Source organism: Parasteatoda tepidariorum, chromosome 7 (genome assembly GCF_043381705.1).
Source record: "Parasteatoda tepidariorum isolate YZ-2023 chromosome 7, CAS_Ptep_4.0, whole genome shotgun sequence".
In the NCBI taxonomy this organism is placed as follows: domain Eukaryota; kingdom Metazoa; phylum Arthropoda; class Arachnida; order Araneae; family Theridiidae; genus Parasteatoda; species Parasteatoda tepidariorum.
The window spans coordinates 46234519-46257108 of record NC_092210.1 but is presented as its reverse complement, the minus strand read 5'-3'; the positions used below and the strand labels follow the sequence as shown (position 1 = coordinate 46257108).

The window sequence follows — 22590 nt, the reverse complement described above, 5'->3', positions numbered from 1 at the left end:
TCACACAACATAATGAAAGTAGTTAAATCAATCACGTGCAATGCAATCACATTTCTAGAAATTAAGTTTTAGACATACTTTTATAATATATATATATATATATATATANAAATTTTACTCAAGTTTGACTAAATTTTATGTTTTTTCCATGTTTTTTTTCTATATTATCATATATATATACATACATATATATTTAGTTTTGAATAAATTAAATTAGAAATACAAATTTAAAAGGTAATCTGAATTTATATTTCGGTTAAAAAACAACACAGAAGTTTAATAATAATGGGGCATATTTACAAATAAAATTATACTCTATATTTTCATGTTGTGTAAAATTTTAAGCAAATCAAATAAAAATATTTAGTATTTAGTAATTGTGACTGAGTAAATATTTTTAGAAAACATCTATGAAAGCTTACACCAGTTAATGCAAAAAGCGCTGTTCTTATTTCTGCAAGTTTAAATTCATATTTTTTCAACAATTTACGCTAAAGTGTTTGTATTATCCCAAATTATGTAAAATTAAAGAAATAGAATTCGTGAGAATTTTCAAAATTTCACTGAATTCTCCTATTAGATAAAGTGAACAAAATGTAAAGAACAAATAACCACTAAACACAAATAATTTAATGACATAGGTAATTTCATAATACAAACAATGAACATACATGAGATGTATCACAGATGGATAATAACAAATGTAGAAGAAAAAAATGTACAATGTGCAAAATAAAAAACGGACCACACTGAATAACTGTTTATCTAATGATTGGATTTTCACATTCTAGAACTGAATCAAAATATTTTATGGGGTAATCTCAAATATTTTAAGTTACGAAATCAGACACAAACACGCACTTTCTGACTCTCAAAATATAGAGGATAGCCACATTCTGAGAAATATGGTCCCCATTGTTTGTTCAGGAGAGCACTCAAAAGTTTGGATCCCTTAATGTTAATTTTACCTTTTGCATATTTTACCATATCTCAAAAACTTTTTGAGGGAATTGAAAACTTTTTGCACACAATTATAAAATTCTTTTATCTAAAGATAATTCTATGCAAAATATAACATTTGGTAAATATTTATTATTATAATATTTAATAATGGTCGAATAAACTTTGAATTGTAATGTATACATTTTTTTACACTATTACATAAAATATAATTTTACATGGCAAAATATAAAATTTGAGCAAAATCAGTCGAATAGCTCCTGAGAAATTTAATTTTACAAATACAACTTCTTTAAAATTCAATTTCTCAGAAACTATCAGACCGATTTTGCTCAATTTTGTATTTTGCCATGTAAAATTAAATTCTTTAAAATGATATAAAAAAAAAATTTATACCTTACAATTCAAAATTTTTTCATTTATTATTAAATAAAATAATAAATATTTATTAAAGCTCTTTTTTGTATGGAACTATATTTGGATAAACGAATTTTATAATTATGTGCTAAAATTTTTCAATCCACTTTTAAAATTCTAGAGATAAAGCAAAATACGGAAAATATAAAATTAACATTAAGAGATCCATACTTTTAACCGCTCCTCTGACCTAACTATTGGAACATTATTACCCAGATTTGGGGGTCAAAAATCCAAATCCGTTGAAAAAAAAGTATGTTTATTCAGAGAAAGTACGTTATTGTGTCTGATTTTGCAACTTAAAATACTATCTGCACTAATTAATTAGCATGTTTAATATCTCACCCTCGAACCATTAAGATTGAGTTTTAGAACGTCAAGATCTCATCATTAGTTCAAGAGTTATTAAGAGTGGTCCAATTTTTATTTTGCACACTGTACATGAGAATTAAACGTTGCTGTCTTCTTCAAATGACAAAGGACATTTCCCATAATACCTCTGAAGTGCAGTACAAAATGATGAATCCTCATACTCAGGCCATGAGGAGAATTGGTTGAAAAGTTCTAAAATTTGTTTAGGGCTCAGATCCCCAAATTTGGTGAAGAAATGCATCCCTTCTTTAATGAGTCTAGGACCACAGGAGGGAATCCAGCCTCTGATAGAAATATGAATACGATAAGAAAAAGAAAAACAATAAAATATGTAAAATGAAAACAGTTATCAGTTTTAAAAACTTTAATCTCCATTTACGAGCATTCTAAGATTATGAGAGGAAAAAAACTGAATGGCAGAATAAACAACAACTAAAAAACAGTAAAAATATAAATTTCAGACAGATTTGTCTCCAATTTTTCATGTAAAAACTTTTACAGAAGAATTTTGCATTACATTAGCAGAAAATAATTTTTATTAGCCTGCATATATAAAAAAAAATTAAAACTTACTTTCAGTTAATTTAATTAATAAAAATTTAAGTCTAAAGCAATTACAGCTTTAAAATGTGAGAAAGGTAATTTCTATTAATCAAAGTTAATTAAATCAAATTGCTAAAAAAATAAATAGTTATTTTCATATGCAGCAAATGAGCACAGTGCAAACAAAAATAAATAAATAAAACATACAATTGTATCACTTTTATTATTCAAAAATTAAAATAACATAAAAAACGCAAATATATATTGGAAAACTAAAATTATATTACAATGATTAATAACGCATATGAAGATTTAAATCGCAAAGTATTAAATTCCTGGATTAGTTTCTATGGATAATTCTTTTTAATACGTAAAAATTTCAGCAGATATGTAGAAAAAATACCAGATGAAATGAAAAAAAAAAACTGAATCAAATACTTATAAAATTATCATGTGTAATACTCATAAAATTATCATAACTCAATCAGAAAAAATTTTAATAGATTTATTTTAAATATAAATATATGTTAAATATAATTTCAATTTGTTTCAGTTAATGCAAAAGTACTCAAAGAACTCTCCCTAAGAGGCTGCAGCATGTGAGAACATTTTTCATTTATTTATTACAATAATAATGTAATTCCACATATAAAAGTGCATAAAATTAAAATGGGAAAAACTTGGAATAAAATCAAAATAAAAACCTAAATAGTATATTATTAAAAAAGAAAGAAAATATCATTGTTTTAGTGCATTGTAATTCAATATATCTATAACAATAGGAAGAGATTGTGCTTATGTTCCTTTAATAACTTCAAAATTATTTGTGTTAGGAGTTTGAAATTTGGACCACGCCTGAAAAGAGGAATTGTATATAGTCCCTTATTCTAAAAACTGTTCAAAAATGTTTTATTGGCTTAGATATAGACATTCGATAGAGACATTTGAAAATTAAATTTTTCTTACATAGGGTAAACCAACCAGTAAAGGAACACTACCCAGTGAAGGAACATTTCATACAGATTGATAAAAAATAAGAATTTAAAAGTTTTCCTTTAGATTGATTGGTAACAATAGCTTACTGCCAAACAATAGGAAGTCATCTAGCAATGTTTTGGATTACCTGCTCAAATAGACTTCTCTGGAAAAAATTTTGAATTTGTTATTATCTCTGCAACACCTTGTTTCTTTGAAAAAATTATAAGGTTTGTATTTATATGTTTGAAGTAAAATTAATTTCATGTAATAGTTTCCTTTTTCTCACTGTGAAAAAGAGAATTCAAAATATAGTTATCGAAGTTATGTTTTATTTTTTTTAAGCATCATAGCATAATAAAGTACTGAGATAAGGGGGTGTTTATTCACTGGATCACCAAACGATGAAAAACCAGTGAAGGAACAAGTGCTCCTTTACTGTTTTTTTTTCTAAGTTAATGAAATTAAAAGATAAACTTTAATTTTCTTGTACCTCTAGAGATGTTCCGCATCAAAAGTATGTTAAAAATACGAAAAACAACTTCTAACCAGTGAGGGAACAGGCATGTTCCTTTACTAGGCATAGATTTCCCAGTGAATGAACAGTATGTGTTAATATATTGACATTTTAATTTTCAATTCATGATTACAAAAAAAAGTTAACATTTTCCAAGTAATTATATGCTATAATTTCAAGAATAGGCTTGTTTTTAAATATTTGTATGGCTTATAAATTCATTAAGAGCATTAAAAAATATCCAAAATTAAGTGTTCCTTTACTGGTTGTTCCTTCACTGGTAAGAGCTGTTTCTTCACTTGGTCTTCTTATTACTTGTTATTTGAACCACCAAAACTTTAAAACAATATTATGTAAGTTCTCTACAATTTTTTTACATAATTTGCAATTAGTAACAAATATGTTGACACTGTCATTTAACTAAAATTACGAATTTTGAAATTAATATGATTTTTTAAAAGGCAAGCGAAGCTTAAGTGTTCCTTCACTGGTCAGTTTACCCTACTTAGCATTAGCCATTGTTATAAATTAAACTGTAGATAATTGTGTTTTTTCAAATATTTAAAAGATAATTTCAGTAATATTTGATCAAAAACATTTATTCCACGTTCTCTAATAATTCAATATTTTACATTCATTAAGTGAGGTACGTATAAGCAAAATGAATGTAGAATGATGTCACGAAAATAATACCTTCAAAACTATCCCAAACCATGTTATTTTTTTTACGCTTTTACGCTTTTAAAAGGTATTTCTATCAAACTGAATAATTTAAATTCAACTGTTATTAAAATTAAAATAATAAGTTATGTACTTAAAAGCAAAAGTAATGAAAAAAGTTCATTTAGGAGCACTGAAAAATGACACTCATACCATTATTGACACCAATGATACTATTGGTGTCATGGTAATAGGTGCTGTTTTAATAGGTATAAGGAACTCAGTATAAGTGCTGTGGTAACTTATTTTTTACAACCCCCAAGTACCTAAAGAAGCGCCCCCAATTTTTCTTTGATCATGGTAAATTTCGTCTATCATTATTTTGTAATTTTGAAATGAACTTCATTAAAAACAATGTTTAAAATCACAAATAGTAAAATTTTATGAAAACCTAAATGCCTATATAAGCATATCACAATGGTGCACCTTCATCAATAGGATAAATGGCAGGGATTGTAAAAACAGAGATGATATAATCAGGCAGAGTTTATGTCACAGTAGAGATAAATATACGATTTAAGATAAAATAAAATGACAGAAAATTAAATACTTCATGATTTCCAAATATTTGACAAACATAGTATAACAACAAGATCATTAACAGAGTTTTTGTTTCTGATGATGCAGAACCTCTTAAAAATCCAGGTCAATGCATGTAATACATTTATGAATGATATCAAATGAAGAAAAATCGTACACATGGCCTTCTGTCTAGCAATGCTTTGTGATAGATGAACGCTAGAGTTCTTAACATAGCCTTGATGTTCGTTGAGATGATGTTTGGGTGTTCGTTTAATTTGCCCCATGTACAACAGTCCCCATAGGCATAAAATTTTGTAAATTTCCCTGATGTTAAAACAATTGACAGGTTGCTCGAGGCTTTAGAAAGTAATTTTGCAGCTCAGAGAAAAGATAACTTAGATTTAGTGCTTTGAGAAAATTTAAGATAACTGGAAGCTAATTTTTGGAAGGAAAACAAACAAAAACGGAAGCACAATCAAAATTCTTGTTTCGGAATTGACTTATTCATATTTAAGATTATTAGCACTTTTAACAATATTAATGATTATCTATGGAGGGAAACCTCTATATTGACTTTAATGCAGTTTCTTAATTTTTTACCATGCCAAATAATACTGAATATAGTTAATATTTTTTTTTAATGGGATGAACATCTAAATACAAGTTTAGCTTTATCTAATAACGTATAACCACACGAAAGTGCAATAATAATAAAAAACATTGGGTAGATTTTAAATTTTATTAATTGTGTGTTTTATTAATTTAAGTTTTGTACATGATTTCTTAGTGCTGATTAATCCTTTTTTTCCCATATGAAGAATGGGCATTCAGCTAGTATATGACATTAACCACTGACTACTTTCATTCCAATAATAGAGACTCAATTTTAAAAGAAAAAAGGAAATTTTCAAAACCAATTTTAAAGTTTTTTTTTATACTATCAAAAAGTGAAAATTAGGAAATCAATTTTTCATTATCTGAATTATTTTTATGAAATCAGTTGTTTAAAATAATAAGCTAATAAATATTGGCAGACGATTCCAGCCTATTCAGTGCATGCAAACAAATTTAATTTGTATAAAATATAAAATCAATAAAATATGAAAACCCTAATAAATAACATATCATTAAAAGAAGAGACAGAATAGATTTCAGGATTATAATTCAACTCATACTTTTTCAAAAGTATGGAAAATTACTACAATTAGTAGTTCTTTTTGAAATCATCGTAATTAAAAAACAAAATGAATGAAATTTAAAAGAAACTACAGTAAAGATAGGTCTGCTCTGTAATTTTAAAAATAGTTTTTTACAACTTAGCAATTAAAACAAGAAGTTAGAAAATCTGCACAAATCCATAGTTGTTGGCAGTGGAAAAGTTAACAAATATTTGATGCGTCAAAAGCTATTTTCCAACTTTAATGACATTATAACTTTTCCTTTCAGCATTTCCTCAGCAGTTTAAAGTTAATTGAAATTTCTTATACATCAAACCATTCTAATAATATTAATTTAATCAGCAACATCAATATCTTTAAACATATAATATAAACCATAAAAAGATAAGATTGCAAGCAAATTTAAAATAATGCATAATAAATAATTACAAAGAGTTTTTATTCTGGCCATCTAATGTACTTACTCCAGTGTAGGAATAACTAAACCTGTCCGTTTGATGAGATGGTGACGAACAAAGAAATAAAAATCTGGCAATCTATTACCATTCACAATAAACGAAAATAAGTCAGGTCTAGGAGTAAGTTTCATTAAATAAAAGTTCCGCTCTTTCATTGCCTGAAAATTACAAAAATAGTTATTTAAAATCAAGTCGTTTTACACAAAACTACTTTCACACTGCTCTTTATTTTACAAAAATAAAACATTGAAAAGAGCAATTAAAATATTAGAAAATATCAATATAAAATTTCAGATTTCTGATCGTCAACTAAGAAAGATTAAAAAATTTTCACAGGTAATAACTTGGACAAAGTCTTAAAACAAATATTTTTATCCAGCATCCAAATTTAAATTTTTTTAAACGTTTTTTTAACTAAGCACATAGGTTTTTGAACACGGGTTAAAACACATATTTGTTGGTGTGTGTTATACCTTTTATTATCAATTATGATGTTTTAGCACATAGAGCTAAAATTACTCAAAAATGATCCAAGGAACATTTTAATAATTTTCTTAATATGCGAAAAGGGTCACCCAATTTTCCAGATACAAATCTATCTAGGGCTAATATTGTCTGAACAGGAGATACACTTATTGCACAGGAGTTACACTGATAAGGTATACATGATGCTCCGGAAATCCTTAGTGACGAGTTGAAAACTGTACTAGATATATTCACACAGTAAACTACCACAATTATGATTAGAAAGCAGATGATAATAGTAATAACCTAGCCTATATACTATGTTTCCCAACTGTACATGGATTTTTCGCGCACTGAAAGCATGGAAGGTGTATTCTAAACTACAAAGATACAATTCAATAATTAAGAATCATTGTCATTGATAATAGTATGAGGATTTTTTGTTTCTCCTAAGCGAATTACTACCACTTTTCCACTAATTTTGCCTATGAATAAGAACTAATTTTTTTCCCATTTCAATTACTCTTGATTTTAAATTATTTATTTTTATAGAAACATATTTTAAAAGAATAACTAAACATGAAAAAAAAGAAACATGTGGTAGCAGATAACTTTTGAAATATTAATTTAGTGATGTATTCCACGAATGCTAAGATGTTAATGTTGTTCATTGAATTTATCTGACATAGTGAATAAAAAATAATTAAATATTAAGGTATGTGCAGTAAACTTTTTTTTTCCGACCAAATAAAACTCTAAGCAAGCAAATATTACTGATGATGTCTTTAAAATATTTGAGAAATTGAATTATATAGTTAAATTTAAAACAATGTCTAACGCCTAACCAATAAGAATATTCCATTTCGTTTTTCGCTTATCCAACTAAGACGGTTTGGTTCTAATTCAACAGTGACTTTCAATGTTCTTCAAATTATCTATATGGCAAATTTCATAGCTTTTTGGTTTGATAGTTTAAGAGTCTATAAAGGACACACACACAGACAGATAGACATTTTTATATATATACAGATAAGAAACATTTAAAAACTTTTATGTCAAATTATTTGTGTCAAAACTCTTTATTTCATAACTAATCTTGAGTTAAATTACGCATTTTATTTTAATTAAAAAAAGTGATGAATAAAGAAATAAGGTAAAATGAGTGACTGAATAAATGAAAGCAACTGCTTCAAATTAGAAAAGATAATTATTATAATTTTTTTTTTTTTACCTTTTTCCTATGTGAAACAGCAGAATGAAGAATTTCAGGAGAGAACTAAATTAAAAGTAAATAAAAAAAATTTTTACTTTTAAAAATAACATTCGATTAATACTGCAACAATTTATTAAAATACATAATTCGAAACAGAAAAGGAAAAAACTAACTCTAAACAATATTTTCCACCGCAAATAACAAATTAAATGTGATGTCCCTGAATGTTAAGTTTTACTATGATACTAAAAATTAAAATCACGCTTTAAGATAATAATTTAAATCCATAATTTAATATCCTGTTAATAAAATCAAGTCACAAAGAACGTTGAAGATTCTTTTGTAATCAATGATAAAATGTTTAAAATAATTTCAGATATAAATATACTAAAATATAAAATATTGAGCCTTAAAAAGTGATTATACATTAGATTTTAAAGAAAGTTATAAATGATAAGAAAATAAACTAAACTGTTTATTATGTTACTGTTTATATGTATGTAACTGTTTATATGTATGTAACTATTAAATTAATAAACTGTTTATTAATAAAATTATGAAGGGCATGAAATTTCAGTTCTAAAGATACTAGTTGGACTAAAATTCTTGTTTGCCACTGTTCTACATTCATGAAAAACATGAACAATTTTTCAAATGTTAACAGAAATAGTGTGAGGAACTTTTTAGTGTCCCAAGCCATAAAAGAATGTAAAAGCTTAATTGAAACATATGTACGGCAATAATAATATTCTTGTTCTGCACTACAGTCCGGGACAGGCCAAGGCCGTTTCAATACCTTTTCGCCATTGTCCTCTTTTTTCCAGCACTGATCACTTGGAGGTCTTTTTCAATGCTATACAGCTACCAAATGGGCGGTCGGCCTCTCTTATGGGCTCCATCTGGTTTCAAAAGTCTTTATCTAGGTTGGTTCACTGTCATTCAATCTGTAGAGGTGTCCTAACCATCTAACATGATTAGCTTTATCAACGTGGGCGATATCTGGTTGCTTAAAGAATTTCTTCTAAATCTCGAGATTGCAAAGGGTGTACCACCTGTTTTTTGTTGACCGCAGCAAAAACACTTTGCCTAATTTTTCTTTCAAACACCATCAATTTCTTCTTTTCTGATTAAGTGAGAGCTCAACACTTATTCTCATATGATAATACTGGTCGTAAAAGGGTTTTATAGATATTTTTGTAATTTGATGAAGGCTTCAATTGGCTTTTTAATCCAAAGTAGCATTTATTCGCCATCGACAAATGGCTATTGAGCTCAGATTATTGATAAATTATACTGATTAACAATATTAAATCAATATTTTTAGAGACAATGGTTTTGCAGATTAAAAGTGGGTGCTTAAGCACTTTTTTCATTCTAAATAAAAATAAAAAAAGCTACCGCTTCATAACAAAACACTTTTACATGCTGTTTTATTGGGGTACAATAAATCTAAGTGTATTTTTAATTAGTGCACATAGTTGAAACTTGCTTCTAGCCTTAAATATTTGATCACCGATGGCGGGCAGGTGAGTGGAAATTTCAGACTTTTTATTATGTGAATATTTATGAGAAAGTTAAGTTTTAAAAGTATCTTTATAAATGTATAATTGTACTTTTATTATATGTATATAATATTCACTGTTAGATATAAAAAAGTTAGTTGTATGAGGAGCTATCAAAAGCAATGTAATACAAATAGATGTTAACAGATTTGTCAGTTTAAATTATTATTAAATTAAAAGAAAAAAAACACACACAGAGGAACTTCTAAATGTAGTAGTATGTTTGTTTTTTATTAGGCTGAAACTCTGAATATTATTTTTTACTAAATTATTTTTGCTGATAATTATCAGATTACTCAATGAAAAATAATAAGAATTTTGTAAGAAATTATAATGGAAAAGAATAATAATTTTACAATCAAGTGCAAACCTTATATGATTCTTGTAATAATTCCAGTAATATGCCAAACAATAAAAAAAAGAATTGAGAGGGTCAACCTTTTGAGTACTCTCTTCGCAATTTAGAAAATTTGGTGAGGAGGAGCCATATTTTAAAATTTATTTTATTAAAGTAAACAATTTGCAAAAATAAAATGTTAATTTAGAGGAAATACATTTTTGTAACTGATAATGCAACTATTAAGTTGCATAATATAATTCTTAGGTAAAACCAAATTTTCATAGCTTGTATTCCAAAACAGTAAAAATAAAAACTAATGCATGAAAATTTTACTATTAGATCAGAAGTTATTAAAGTTATTTTTCCAACTCATAGCAATAACATTTGAAAGAACGATATTATAATTCTAACTGAAATAAAATAAAATTCTTAATTAATATTTGATAAGGAAGAAATTTTTTCCCCCAAATATTTAAACTAAAAGTTGAACCTAGTATAAATATTTGGGATATATACTACATAGTAATCAAGACTCTTAAAAAATTGTTCTTAATTACTACCTAAAAAATTAGATTTTATGCAAATAAATAGTTCTTAAGAGAATAAATTAATAATTACTTTTTCAAGGAATTGAATGTCAAAAAATACACGATAGAGTACAGTCACCCAACGATATCTAGCAAAATTGAGCTTTGGTTCAGCAAGCATATACTAAAAGAAAAAAATCCAATAAATCTAAAAATATAAACTATTCATACAGGGATCAAAATTATTTAAATTAATCTTATGAAAACTATGCAACTGAGTAATTTAATGAGATTGATTCTTTCATACACACCTATGTTTTTTTTTTTTTTTTTGTTAATTGTGAGAAAATGTCGCCTTACAATTAGATTGAAAAACTGCTGCTTGAAATAAGACTTTATTTTATTTTACATCCAAGTTTCTAAGAGGGTATAAAGATCCAGAAAAACTGATTTTGACAATCAAAAATGGAAAAAAAAAAAATCTTTGAAACTTAAGGTTTTACATGTTTTAAAAAAAAAAAACATTTGTTAAGGAACACTTACACTAACACTTAAACTTGGTTCACTGCCAAGAGTTTTAAAAGAAAATTTAAATATGATTATTTAATTTTATTATAATATTCTTTAAGGGTTATTTCAATGAGATTATAGTAATTAAAAGAGAAAATCGATTATTAAATAGATTTGAAATATAGTTATTAACATAATTTTATTTTTATTTTGAGTACGAAAAAAAGTTGGATTCTCAATTTCTTTATTTATGTAATAAATGGGCTAATAAACAGTTATAAAAGAGATGACAATTTTATATTTTGTAAATTAATTTACAATACAAAAAGAAAAAACTGATCACTTTACAAAACATACAATTTATATGAATATATTATTTTTAAAAAATTCTCGCATTTTGCACACATTGTTGGCTAATTCTTCAGTTTTGGTAAAATTAAATTCCTTGGTTGATTGAATGTAGGGTTTAGTGGCACAAAGTCCAAATGAGGACATGCTGTGCCTTGGTATCAGTTTACAAAGAACTAAAAATTAAAGCCAACATTGATGACAGACATAATCTTAATAAGGCAGAAGAAAATCCTACCGAGTCCCAAGAACAGAGTTGAAATTTGAGATACTGAAAGGACAATTTCCATTAATGATTTTAACATGATTTTTTTTTTAAATTTCAATTTGCACTAAAGTTATGAACTGTAGATTGATTTCATGTTTGACTTGATGTCAAGAGTAACAAAAAATAGAAAAAAAATCTTAATATTTGTACAGCGAAACCTCCAGGAAAGACTACCTCTATTTATGACCACTTTTGGGAGGCACACGATTTGTCCCACAGACTTTAAAACCATTTCCAGCGATCGGGCAAACAGCTGCACTGAATGCAGAAATGGTTAAATAAGAAAACACGAAAAATATTTTTAAAAAAATTAACAAAATAAATAAGTAGATTAAAATGTATTCAAAATATTGTGTGAAGTATTTAGAGAGCTCTTTTTGACGATACAACCTCATGTTTAAGTGTGGTAAGTTATTTTAGAAAAAACTATGCATCTCTTCTCCGCGTTTAAAGCTAACTAATTTTTATGATATAAACTTAAATGCAAACTTAAACAAAAAATATAATTGTTTATTTATTTAAAATAGCTTTATGATTCATAATTGGTAAATTTGTTGTTACATATAATTATATCAGTTGGGATCATTTTTATAGTCGCTAAATTTTATTCATAGGTCCGTCTTTTCATGACGTCAACAGAAGTGACATTTTTGCATTAAGAACATGACACTGACTAAAAACAAAATCGTTTGTGAAAAATCATGTACCGGCGATAACAATATTGAAGTCAACCTCTAAGAACGAACAACCTCCACCAATGACCAACTCCGATGTTCCCAAGAGGTTTCACTGTATCTAAATTTTTTAAAATATAAAAAAACTCAAGAACAATTTTCAACAACAAACAACAAGAAATTTTTCAATTTGAACTGCTATATGATACAAGACTACCGTTACACACTATTCAAAAATAATTCTCATTTATTGTCCTTCATTGTATTGCATATTCTATACTTCTAAGCTTACATATTTTCTTTTCCAAGTATAGTTGCTTTCTTTTAAGCCCAAGAAATTGTACATTTTGTCACAATTAATAAATTAACAAAATGTTCTAGTATAAAATTTTAATAATTATGTATTTCATAAATAAAATGACCTATTTCGTTGTTGTTGAAATATATTGACTTTTAAGAGAGGAAAAAAACAAATGAAGAGCAATTAAGGGGGCTGGTGAGCAGAGGAAGGAGATGTAAGATCCTAGTTATTAAAAAAAAATCTTTCAAGATGGCATATTAGTTGCAATGCATAATACAAGAGTTCAATATTTACTTGAACTGAGTCCAAAAACATAAGGAAAAAAGGGGGATATTCCTTTCTCATATTAACTACTTTAATAAGCTGTACAATTAAAATATTTAAATAAAGTAAAAGAAAATGTATTTAAAATTAATAAAAAAAATCTTATTATCCGCTCTCAATTTAAAATAAAAACAAAGGAGAAAAAATATATTACCAAGTATTCATTTTCCGGAATAATTAGAAAGAATTCACATCTTCCAAGTGAGAAAAGTGATCCTTTATTGGGAAGTACAGCAAGCAAATATCGAAGGAATTTGATGCATCGTTTACCATAAATTATAGAGAAGAACCTGAATGATATTCCTAAATAAAAAAAAGATACCTTAGATAAGTTTAAAACAAATTTATTAACATTTAAATAGCAATTAGAACAGCATAAAAACTTTTTGAATGAAATTTTCATAATCGAAGTAAAATTACTTGATAAATAAATCAAAAAAATCAAAACTTGCATTACAAAAAAAAAAACAACAAAAACAAATACTGATTAGCAATCTAACATTTTGTCTATAAAAAGTTGATAAACAATGGGAATTTTTAATTTGAGTGAAAAATTTTATTATTTTAACATAAAATTTCAATTGACAGCTTGAAATTAAAAATGTTCAATTAATAACACATAAATATTCCATTTTTGTTTTGCAATTTTATTTAAAAAAAAAATTATTTCAACACTGTCAAAAAAGTAGTTGAAATGCACTCGATAATAAAAAAATAGTTGTCAAATTAAGCAATTTTTTTAAACCTTGAGATCCAATCATGAAATAATTAATGTTAATAAATTAATGTTAAAGACATATTTAGGAGATTTAAATCTTCTAATCATGAAGTATTTGAAAAAAACAAAAACATATCAGGAATTGACGTTTTTTTATATCTTTAGATAAAAAAGTTTTTGTACTGTACAATATCCTTTTTTATCACAAAATATTCCTTTACAAGGAATAGAAGAATGTTTTAGTCTAGTCAGGGCAGGGTTCTAATCAGAAAAACTATTCTTTACTATTGCATGGTAAAAATACTGTTTTATGCATAACCATTGGGAAAAAGGTAAAAACTTGAAAAATACTATTAGCCTCAGTTCATTTGCAGGTCGGTAGTGGTTTATTATTTGTAACTGACAGATTTATAAAACAATTTTTACATTAAGTTTAATATTAGGTATTACTGATAAAAAATGGTTTTGTCTCTGAAGCCTGCATAGATTCAGATCAGAGATTTCACAGATTTTCGACAATTTTTTTTTTTTTGAATGTTATAATAAATGTCAAAAATATATTGAAAAGGAAAAATCAAATAACAGAATTCAATAAAATTTAAAATTCATTAATAAATTATTTAAATTATCCGTAAATTAAAAATTTTTCATACATAAAATTTACTGCAGTATTGTTTTAAATGTACTAATATTATTTCAAGATTATAAATGTTAGTAGTTATTCTCAAGATCATTTATTTTATTTATTTTTGTAGTTTGTAAGAAGTCATGCCTTCTTGCACCAAATACAAAATAAAACTGAACTTTTGGTGGTATTTTTACCAAAACCAGGAATGATCATTAAGAAAAATTATTCACTGGTCCAAAAGACCAGAAACTAAAACATTTTTCTATTTTCTACACAGTTTTACTAGTTTGTTAAGTTTTTTTAAAAAATGTGTCTCTATTATATTTAAAAAAATACTTGAAAAGAAATGAAACAAAATAACTTTGACAAACAGAATTAAAAAACACAATATTTAAATTTTTGCTAGCTGATTTAAAAATCCAAATGTAGCTTTATATGAACCTAAAAGTTTAACATTATTTCCAAATAAAAGGATAAAATGCTACAAATTTATCAAAATATTACACATTAACATAAAATTACAAAGGGAAATTATAAGAAAAATTATACAGAATGTGCAATATTCATATTTATGACAAAATATGCTATTTTGTGAGAAAACCCAGACTAAAATGCTGGTTACTCTAGCTTCCTGGTTCATAGGGATAGTTGGGCTCTTAATTTTCATTAATCAGAACATCAGATAATGCAAATTTTATGAAAGAAATTAAATGAACAATTTAACAGTGAAGTTATCAAAGCAATTATAAGACATAAAAAGAAACCTCCTTCCCAAGCACATTCAGGAATATCAGAAAAGAAACTATCTAAAGAACTTGACTCATTTGTAGACAATCTTGCTTCTAATGATGGTAAAAACATCATATCATCAGAAACAATATCCAGATTTGAATATTTCAATGAAAGTTCCTACAATAAGATACAAAATTTATTAGCAAATAAATAGTGATAGATAAGTTACAGAACATGTTTAAAAACAGTGGGATTTTTGGGCAAGCCTTTAGCTGAGGCCCTACCTTTTTATTGTGATTTAATTTTTTATCCTTAATGAGCAATGCTAAGAATTTAAATAAGCACAATTATAGAGTAAATTAAAAGTTTTGTTTTGATTTTATCGATATAATTTTGGCAAAATAAAAACTATGAATGTCATAAATATTCAAGCAGAAATTATAAATGTAAAAACATAGGTTAAGTAAAAGCAAATTAACAAAATATATTTTGAAAATAGCTATTGTATCATCACAGCTTAGATAACTTTCAATCAAAATAAAAAGTTAATAACTGTTTTTAGAAACATTTACAATTTAGATGCCAAGTGCCATGAAACAATATAAAGAAAATCTAACATGAATAGAAACACGTTATTTCATAAAAATATAAATTCGGCAAAGCAAATTTATAAAATTTTTTTTTCTATGTGTCCACTAAATCCAATTTGCAACATATAAAGTTATTTTTGATTGCTATGTTTAGGAATATTATAATTTTGATGCAAAATGTAACATATAGTTTTAAATACTGACATAAAACTTAAATTTTTTAATTGTCCTTTGTATTATCACAGTTCAGGTCATTTTTTTACCTAAATAAAAAATAATGACCATTTTTAGAAAAATTCAATGCATGACACAATTTAAAGCAAATGGTATGAGTAGAAACAATTTGTCGCATAAAAATAAAATTTGTAAAATAAAAAGATAATGAAGGAAAATAACATAATGCTTGCCCAAGTTTCATACTTCGACTTTAAATGCCAGACATTGTATGCAGAGCCAGCATTTCATACATTACCCATAACATACATGCTTACAGTAATTAGTTATTGAAAATAATTTTTTTAACAAGAGATTTTGACATGAAAAAACAAAAACTTTATAATACATGTCGAGTTGATTACAACTTACTTTTAGTGCAGGTAAAAACTCTTCTTGCTTTTCAAAAACTCTCAAATAAGCAACTCCATTATTCAAAATGGCTTTTGTAAGAGCTCCAGGTCCTATAACAAATATCTTTAAAAAAATTTAGAAATTCAGCATGGTATTAAAAACATTCTAGCAAAATATAAATCCAGCAAACTCCTGATTATTAGCAGGTAGATAATCTGATCTGTCCTTTATTTACCATTGAGTTTCTAAGACAAAATCACTTTCCTATCCGAATCACTGCTGTACTTTTTCCCCCCTAAATAGTATTAGCATTGTGAGAATGCTGTTTCACAATACTTTGTTTATGTAAGATTTTCATAATATTTTCCTTCACTTTAGATTCTAGTTCATTGTCAATTAGAGATCAGTCCCATGATGTACATAAAAAAATTAACACATGAAAAATATACGGGTAGTATTTTTTAACAATATAGCAAATTATGAACATAATTGTGGCTGTTGAACCACCCACTTTGGCTCATAATCAGCAGTTTACTGTAGAAACAGAAAAATTAGAGATTAACAAGGTCATTCTTTAAGTTAAAAATAAATGTGTTACAGAAAATATAATAGACAAAACAATACACTATTCTGAATATAAAAAGCAAAGATGCCATTAAACCAAATTCTAAGTAATTAGCTACATATGTCTTAAGAACAAAAGAAAAAAACAATGAAACAAGCATTCTCAAAAACAATTCAAAACTTACTAAATGGTATTATAAAACAGAATCTGCGAACAATAAACTAAATTTGCATCATAAAAAATAAAAAACGCTAATGAACATTTTACACAAATTTCAAAAATCCAAAAATTAAAATTCATTCCCTTTTTAAAAATAACAAATATAATTCTCAACAATGAAATGCCTGGTTAATCACAAGTGGCGTAAAAAATCAAGATAGTTCCAAGTTACCATCACTAATTTATCTTCATGTTATCAATAGTATACTTTTCAATAATTTTACTTAATTTTAGACAGTTTAATCTTTTCTAAATTATTGTTCATAAGAAGTTTTCAATATTTAGAACAAAATCTGGTCTGATCTCCGACAATTGGGATATTGTTGGAGATCAATATAAAGCAAAAATAAAAAGAATAAACTCTTACTATATTTAAACGAACAGTCAAAGTCAGTACTGACATCCAAGCGACAGCTCCTTTTTTTACTGATTAATAATTAATTTGTTGGCTTGATAGCCTGATTGAAACTTCGAATGTAATGCAAAATTGAATCAATGAAATGTAATATCAGTAGAAAATTCTAATCTTAATCTCAATCATAAAAATTCTTAGAAAAATGAACTTGTTTCCATATTTTCTCATTAATGCTACAAATACAAAAAAATAAACTGGTTTAAAAGACTTTGTTCAGTTTTAGGAGGTTTATTATTGTTCATCCTTGGTAAACTACCCACAATGACACTCCTTTAAATAAAGTTATCACTATTAAATAATTCATACCTCAATTCCTATTCTAATTTAAAATGACAAATACTTTTACTACACGGTTGAAATAACAAAATTTCCTTGAATCAATAAATGCCATTCATACAGATTGTCTCAACTGACCTTTAATTGTCTTAGCTGAGTTTATTTTTATAAAGAAGTTAAGTCCTTTGAAAATCTTGCAGAAACATATAATTATGTAAATTTGTAATTTCTGTTACAGACAAAAAGTAGATTTTCAATCTGTCACAAAATTTATTAATTTAACAGTTTCTAGAGATTTATAGCTTTTGTGGCAAATAGGAAAAAAATTAAAAATCCAAACTTATTTCTTAAAGCTAATATTATAATATTGATTGCAGTTTTATGTTAATAACATATCACAGCATAATATACTATAAGTAATAATGGAGATGGAATAAATCTCTTTTAGGGATGAATAATCTACTGCCTTGAGAAAAATGTCCGTGTATGGTCGATATGACATAAATCTTTCGACAAAAATTAATATGAAAAAACTACATAGCTAGGAAATGAAGCTTTATAAGTGTTTTTTAATTAAATTTAAATAACATACAAATCATAACACTAAAATTCCAAAAGAGACAAGTACTAATTCAAGGTGGTATACTTTTAATATCCCTAAATTTAAATTATTATAAAATCTGAATTTGTTGAGGCCCACGAAAGGCAAGCAAATTTCCTTACCCATGGCTCTTTTTCAAAAACGTTTGGGCATATTTTTGGTTACCTTAACACATTCACTTCTAAAGCAACTAATTGAAGTTAAAAATTAGCAGACTAAAAAAAAAATTTTTATTTCAGATATTCAAAAAATAAAAACAAAAATAATGGTATTGAAAGGAAAAAGATTTTATATAGGTACTATAGAATCGACAAACTTATATAATTACGAGACAAAAATTATTTATCGCATGTTCAAATTTTTTACCTGGATTTGCTTCTAAAATGTATCCCTTCATCCAATCTCGACACAAATATGATGCTACACATTCTAGAATTAAAATCCAATGCAATTATTAAATTATAATTATCATATAAGTAACACTATGAAGGTTCTAAGAAAACATTTTGAATTAAATTTGTTTAAATGATTTGATGAATTTGCTATGCATACATTTTGTCGGCACAGATAATAAAGTTGCCAAATAAATAAAAAAAACAGTAAATTTAACTGTTTTTGTTTTTCAAATTTTTTTATCTTATATTTAAATAAATAAAATTGAAATACATAAAATAGTTGAACTCACTCGTGCCAGGAAAATAGATAAACACCAAGATTTCTTGGCAAAAAAAAAAACAAACAAAAAAAAAAAAAAAAANAAAAAAAAAAAAAAAAAAAAAAAAAAAAAAAAAAAAAAAAAAAAAAAAAAAAAAAAAACACATTTATTGCACATGTAATATATTTATTAAATGCGAACTATTTATTTTGGTCAAAGTTTATTTTAATCAAACTTTATCCTAACCTCCATCTATATTACACTCATTAAATGTGGAAAGAGTCAAGTTAAATGATAGTGGGGCTGGAATTCGCCATAATGTGACAAAAATAAATAGCATTACCTAAGCTGATCATTTGTTTGAATCTAGTTGCCCTTAAGTCAGTAATAACATAGAATTTTGCTACAATAGTATTATCATGCCTATTATTTTTGGTACTTCTTCTTTAGATAGATGATAGATAAAACAAGCCTGAAATTGGTATGTTTGGCCATTATATCACATTATATAATCAATGCAGCAGATAGTTATTCATTTGACCCCTGGATTTCATTAAATTAACACAAATAAAATAAAAGAATATAAAAATATAATTATGAAGCAAAAAAGTAATACAAATTAGTTTTGCTACAAATTATAATTGACTTCTAACCTAATTTATTTTAGTATTCAAAGTTTGACATTAATGGTGGTCATCAGATAACAATCAGTGGTGCCCTGGACCGGTATCTGGGGAGATTTCTGTATCATGATCTGTGGCAGAATAATTGCCAAGTCTTGGAAACTTCCAGGCAGTGGCCCGTGAGAAACTAAAAAAAACATCCCAGAAAGAGACCAACTCGAAAGGTATAACTCGTAGCTACCCCCGGGCTAACATCTACATGTGTTTTTAAAACAATTTGCAAGTTTAAAATCTATTTGGCACTTTGGCGATTGTAGTTGGTGCAACAGATCACGATATGGAAATATCTCCCGGTATCTGATGCAAAGAGCTGGCAGTTTGATTTGATTTCTAAATTTTTGGTTAGGTGTTTTGTTTTTTACTTTTGCCACGAAATAGCATACTTCATCATAATTATGAAATTTACACAATCTGTACAATTTTTTAATGTAACTTTCCTTCAATAACTTTTTTTTAAAATCTTAATGTTTAATATTATCTAGGTATGGTAAATATATAGACATCTTCTAATTAGTTTATTAACAAAGAAATATTATTTTAATTTAGGGAAGAGGCAATTGCAGTTTTTTTATTAGTTCACAAAATTTAAAAAAGCGAGTAAGTTGATAAATGAAATAAATGTATATAGTAGCAATATCTATTAGTTATTGGTCTTCTTTTGAACCTCTAATTAATTTGTCGTAATTTCAATTTTATTTAGTGTAGGGACTTTCATCTGTTACGCAGTTAACAGAGAAGTATTGTATTTTCAATATCCTCATATTAGTTCAACAATTTAATAAAACAGGTTGCTGTTAAACTAAAATACTTAGTATGGTAAACTAAAAAGGAAATAAATATCCTATAAAGAGAAAATGAACTACATCAGTGAGAAGTGTATCTAGATCCCTAACTTATAAAGCAATGATGAAATAAACAGCAATGTGTGTAATTTTAGATTGAGGAATTTAGTGAATTGTCATTAACTTTAAGCCAGGGTTTTAAAACTTATGGCCTGTAAGTCAAAACACTCACTGAGATAAAAAATTTAGAAATAAATATAAGAATTAAAACCAAGAATAAAGATATTTTGTTTGTAGCAACGAATTTAAAATTATTACCAGCATCTTTCGTATTTTTGATGTACAGATAATCATTTCTTTTAGCCCGAGAAACTGATTTTTTATCAATCAGTTCCTTCTGAAGACGAGTGGATTCAGTGGTGAGTTTTTTTCTTTTTGTAGAACGATGACAGAAAGTCCGGCAGGTGAATTTAGCAAAGCGCAAATATGTAAGTACAAATTGGGGTAGATTTTGGAAGAGCATAATCAATATTTATGAACTTTACAATAATTTCTAAACTACGAGAAAATAAAAGTAAACATAACAGTCAATTCTCGATTTAATTTGGGTTTTAAATTAAACATTATTATGAAATTGAAATTTAAAGTCGTAAATAAACCAGAGATTTAGGATTTCATAATATGAATCAGCAAAGTTAGAATGAATAATCAGAAAAGCAAAGTTTTGTTTATTATTTTTGTATATTAGCTAGTAATATCATATTATAAGTAGTATTGGAGCTCTGCGTTTTGCTTATAGCTTGCACGCTTTCTAACCTCTATCATTGAGCGTTCTCACTGCAAGTGAGAAATTCGCGAATGTGAATGAGAGCGTGAATGAGAACTTGCATTTCTAAAAAATATTGGAAACGAAATGAAGGAGCAGAAAATTGGCGATCGAAATGGGCTGCAGGTAGCGTAGAGCAGAGCTCTCTACCTATGGCAACATTTCACATGCTCTAGCCATTAGCTTGCAGAAAGTCATAGAGGAAGGACGGAAGTTAGTTTCTCTTTTGATTTTCATATAGATTAAAATCTTTTAAGTTGGAAAACTATATGGAACTTCGAGTGTTGCGAACGAATTCATTTTAGATTTTGTAAATCAAAAAATGAAACATTTCTTTTCTAACATAACACATAATATAATGCATTTAAAAATATTTCAACTTTTTATGCCTGTCACATTCGGTAATGTTTTAATTTTATTTTGTATGAAAATATAAATTCATTATTTTTTATTACTTGGAATGGATGGTGTTTTCAGTAGAAATGTAAACAATAACAATCTCGGGCTGCATGCCTGCTCTAGTTCCAGTTAGAAAGTTTGCAGCTGCTTATTACATGTTATTCTACGAGGCGATAGTTTTAAACGGATAATTTTGTTTTCAATAAAAGAAATAAATTGTATAATTTCTGAGCTCAATTCTGTCGTATTTCATAAGATATTAATGTTATTATGTAATTCTGGTGAGTTTGAAGTGAACATTTGTTTTAGTTATTTACTAATATATTGTTAAAAAAGGTGACATGGTTGCTAGATTTTGAATAACTCGCTTTTTGGGAGTCTTGATATGGCCTCTTTCCATAAGTTTATTACTGTTTGTTCTTGTTGCAAGCTGTGCACCATCTTTCGTTAGTGTTAATACTTTTAGCATTGTAAACACAAGTATTGTTAGCATTGTAAACACAAGTAATAAGTAATCAAATACATCGTTTGCAAGAATCTCAAAACACAATGATGCCAAATGACTTTAAAATACAACGGAAACAGCAACCCGGAAATTTAGACGGTACCGAGCTTGCAGCATTCCCTAGTGTAGAAAACACTATCCATAAGTTTTTTCTTCCTGAATCTAATAAATTTTTTGGTGCGATAGNCACTTACAGTTGCACTTACACTTGCAGTTGCACATATTTTTCTCTCGT

At 26.6% G+C, this 22590-nt stretch overlaps 1 protein-coding gene across 1 annotated transcript; it reads right to left on the bottom strand.

Annotated features, from left to right (window-relative positions):
* Positions 1 to 608: 608 nt before the first annotated feature.
* Positions 609 to 21384, bottom strand: LOC107456138 (mitochondrial transcription factor B2). The gene is made up of 9 exons (XM_016073922.3): positions 20944 to 21384; positions 18872 to 18934; positions 16448 to 16539; positions 15305 to 15449; positions 13349 to 13497; positions 10861 to 10953; positions 8359 to 8403; positions 6669 to 6820; positions 609 to 2033 (listed from the first exon to the last, which is right to left on the bottom strand). Exons 1-9 carry the CDS (start codon positions 21146 to 21148, stop codon positions 1826 to 1828), a joined length of 1152 nt encoding a protein of 383 aa, XP_015929408.1. The 5' UTR covers positions 21149 to 21384; the 3' UTR covers positions 609 to 1825.
* Between the last annotated feature and the right edge of the window lie 1206 nt (positions 21385 to 22590).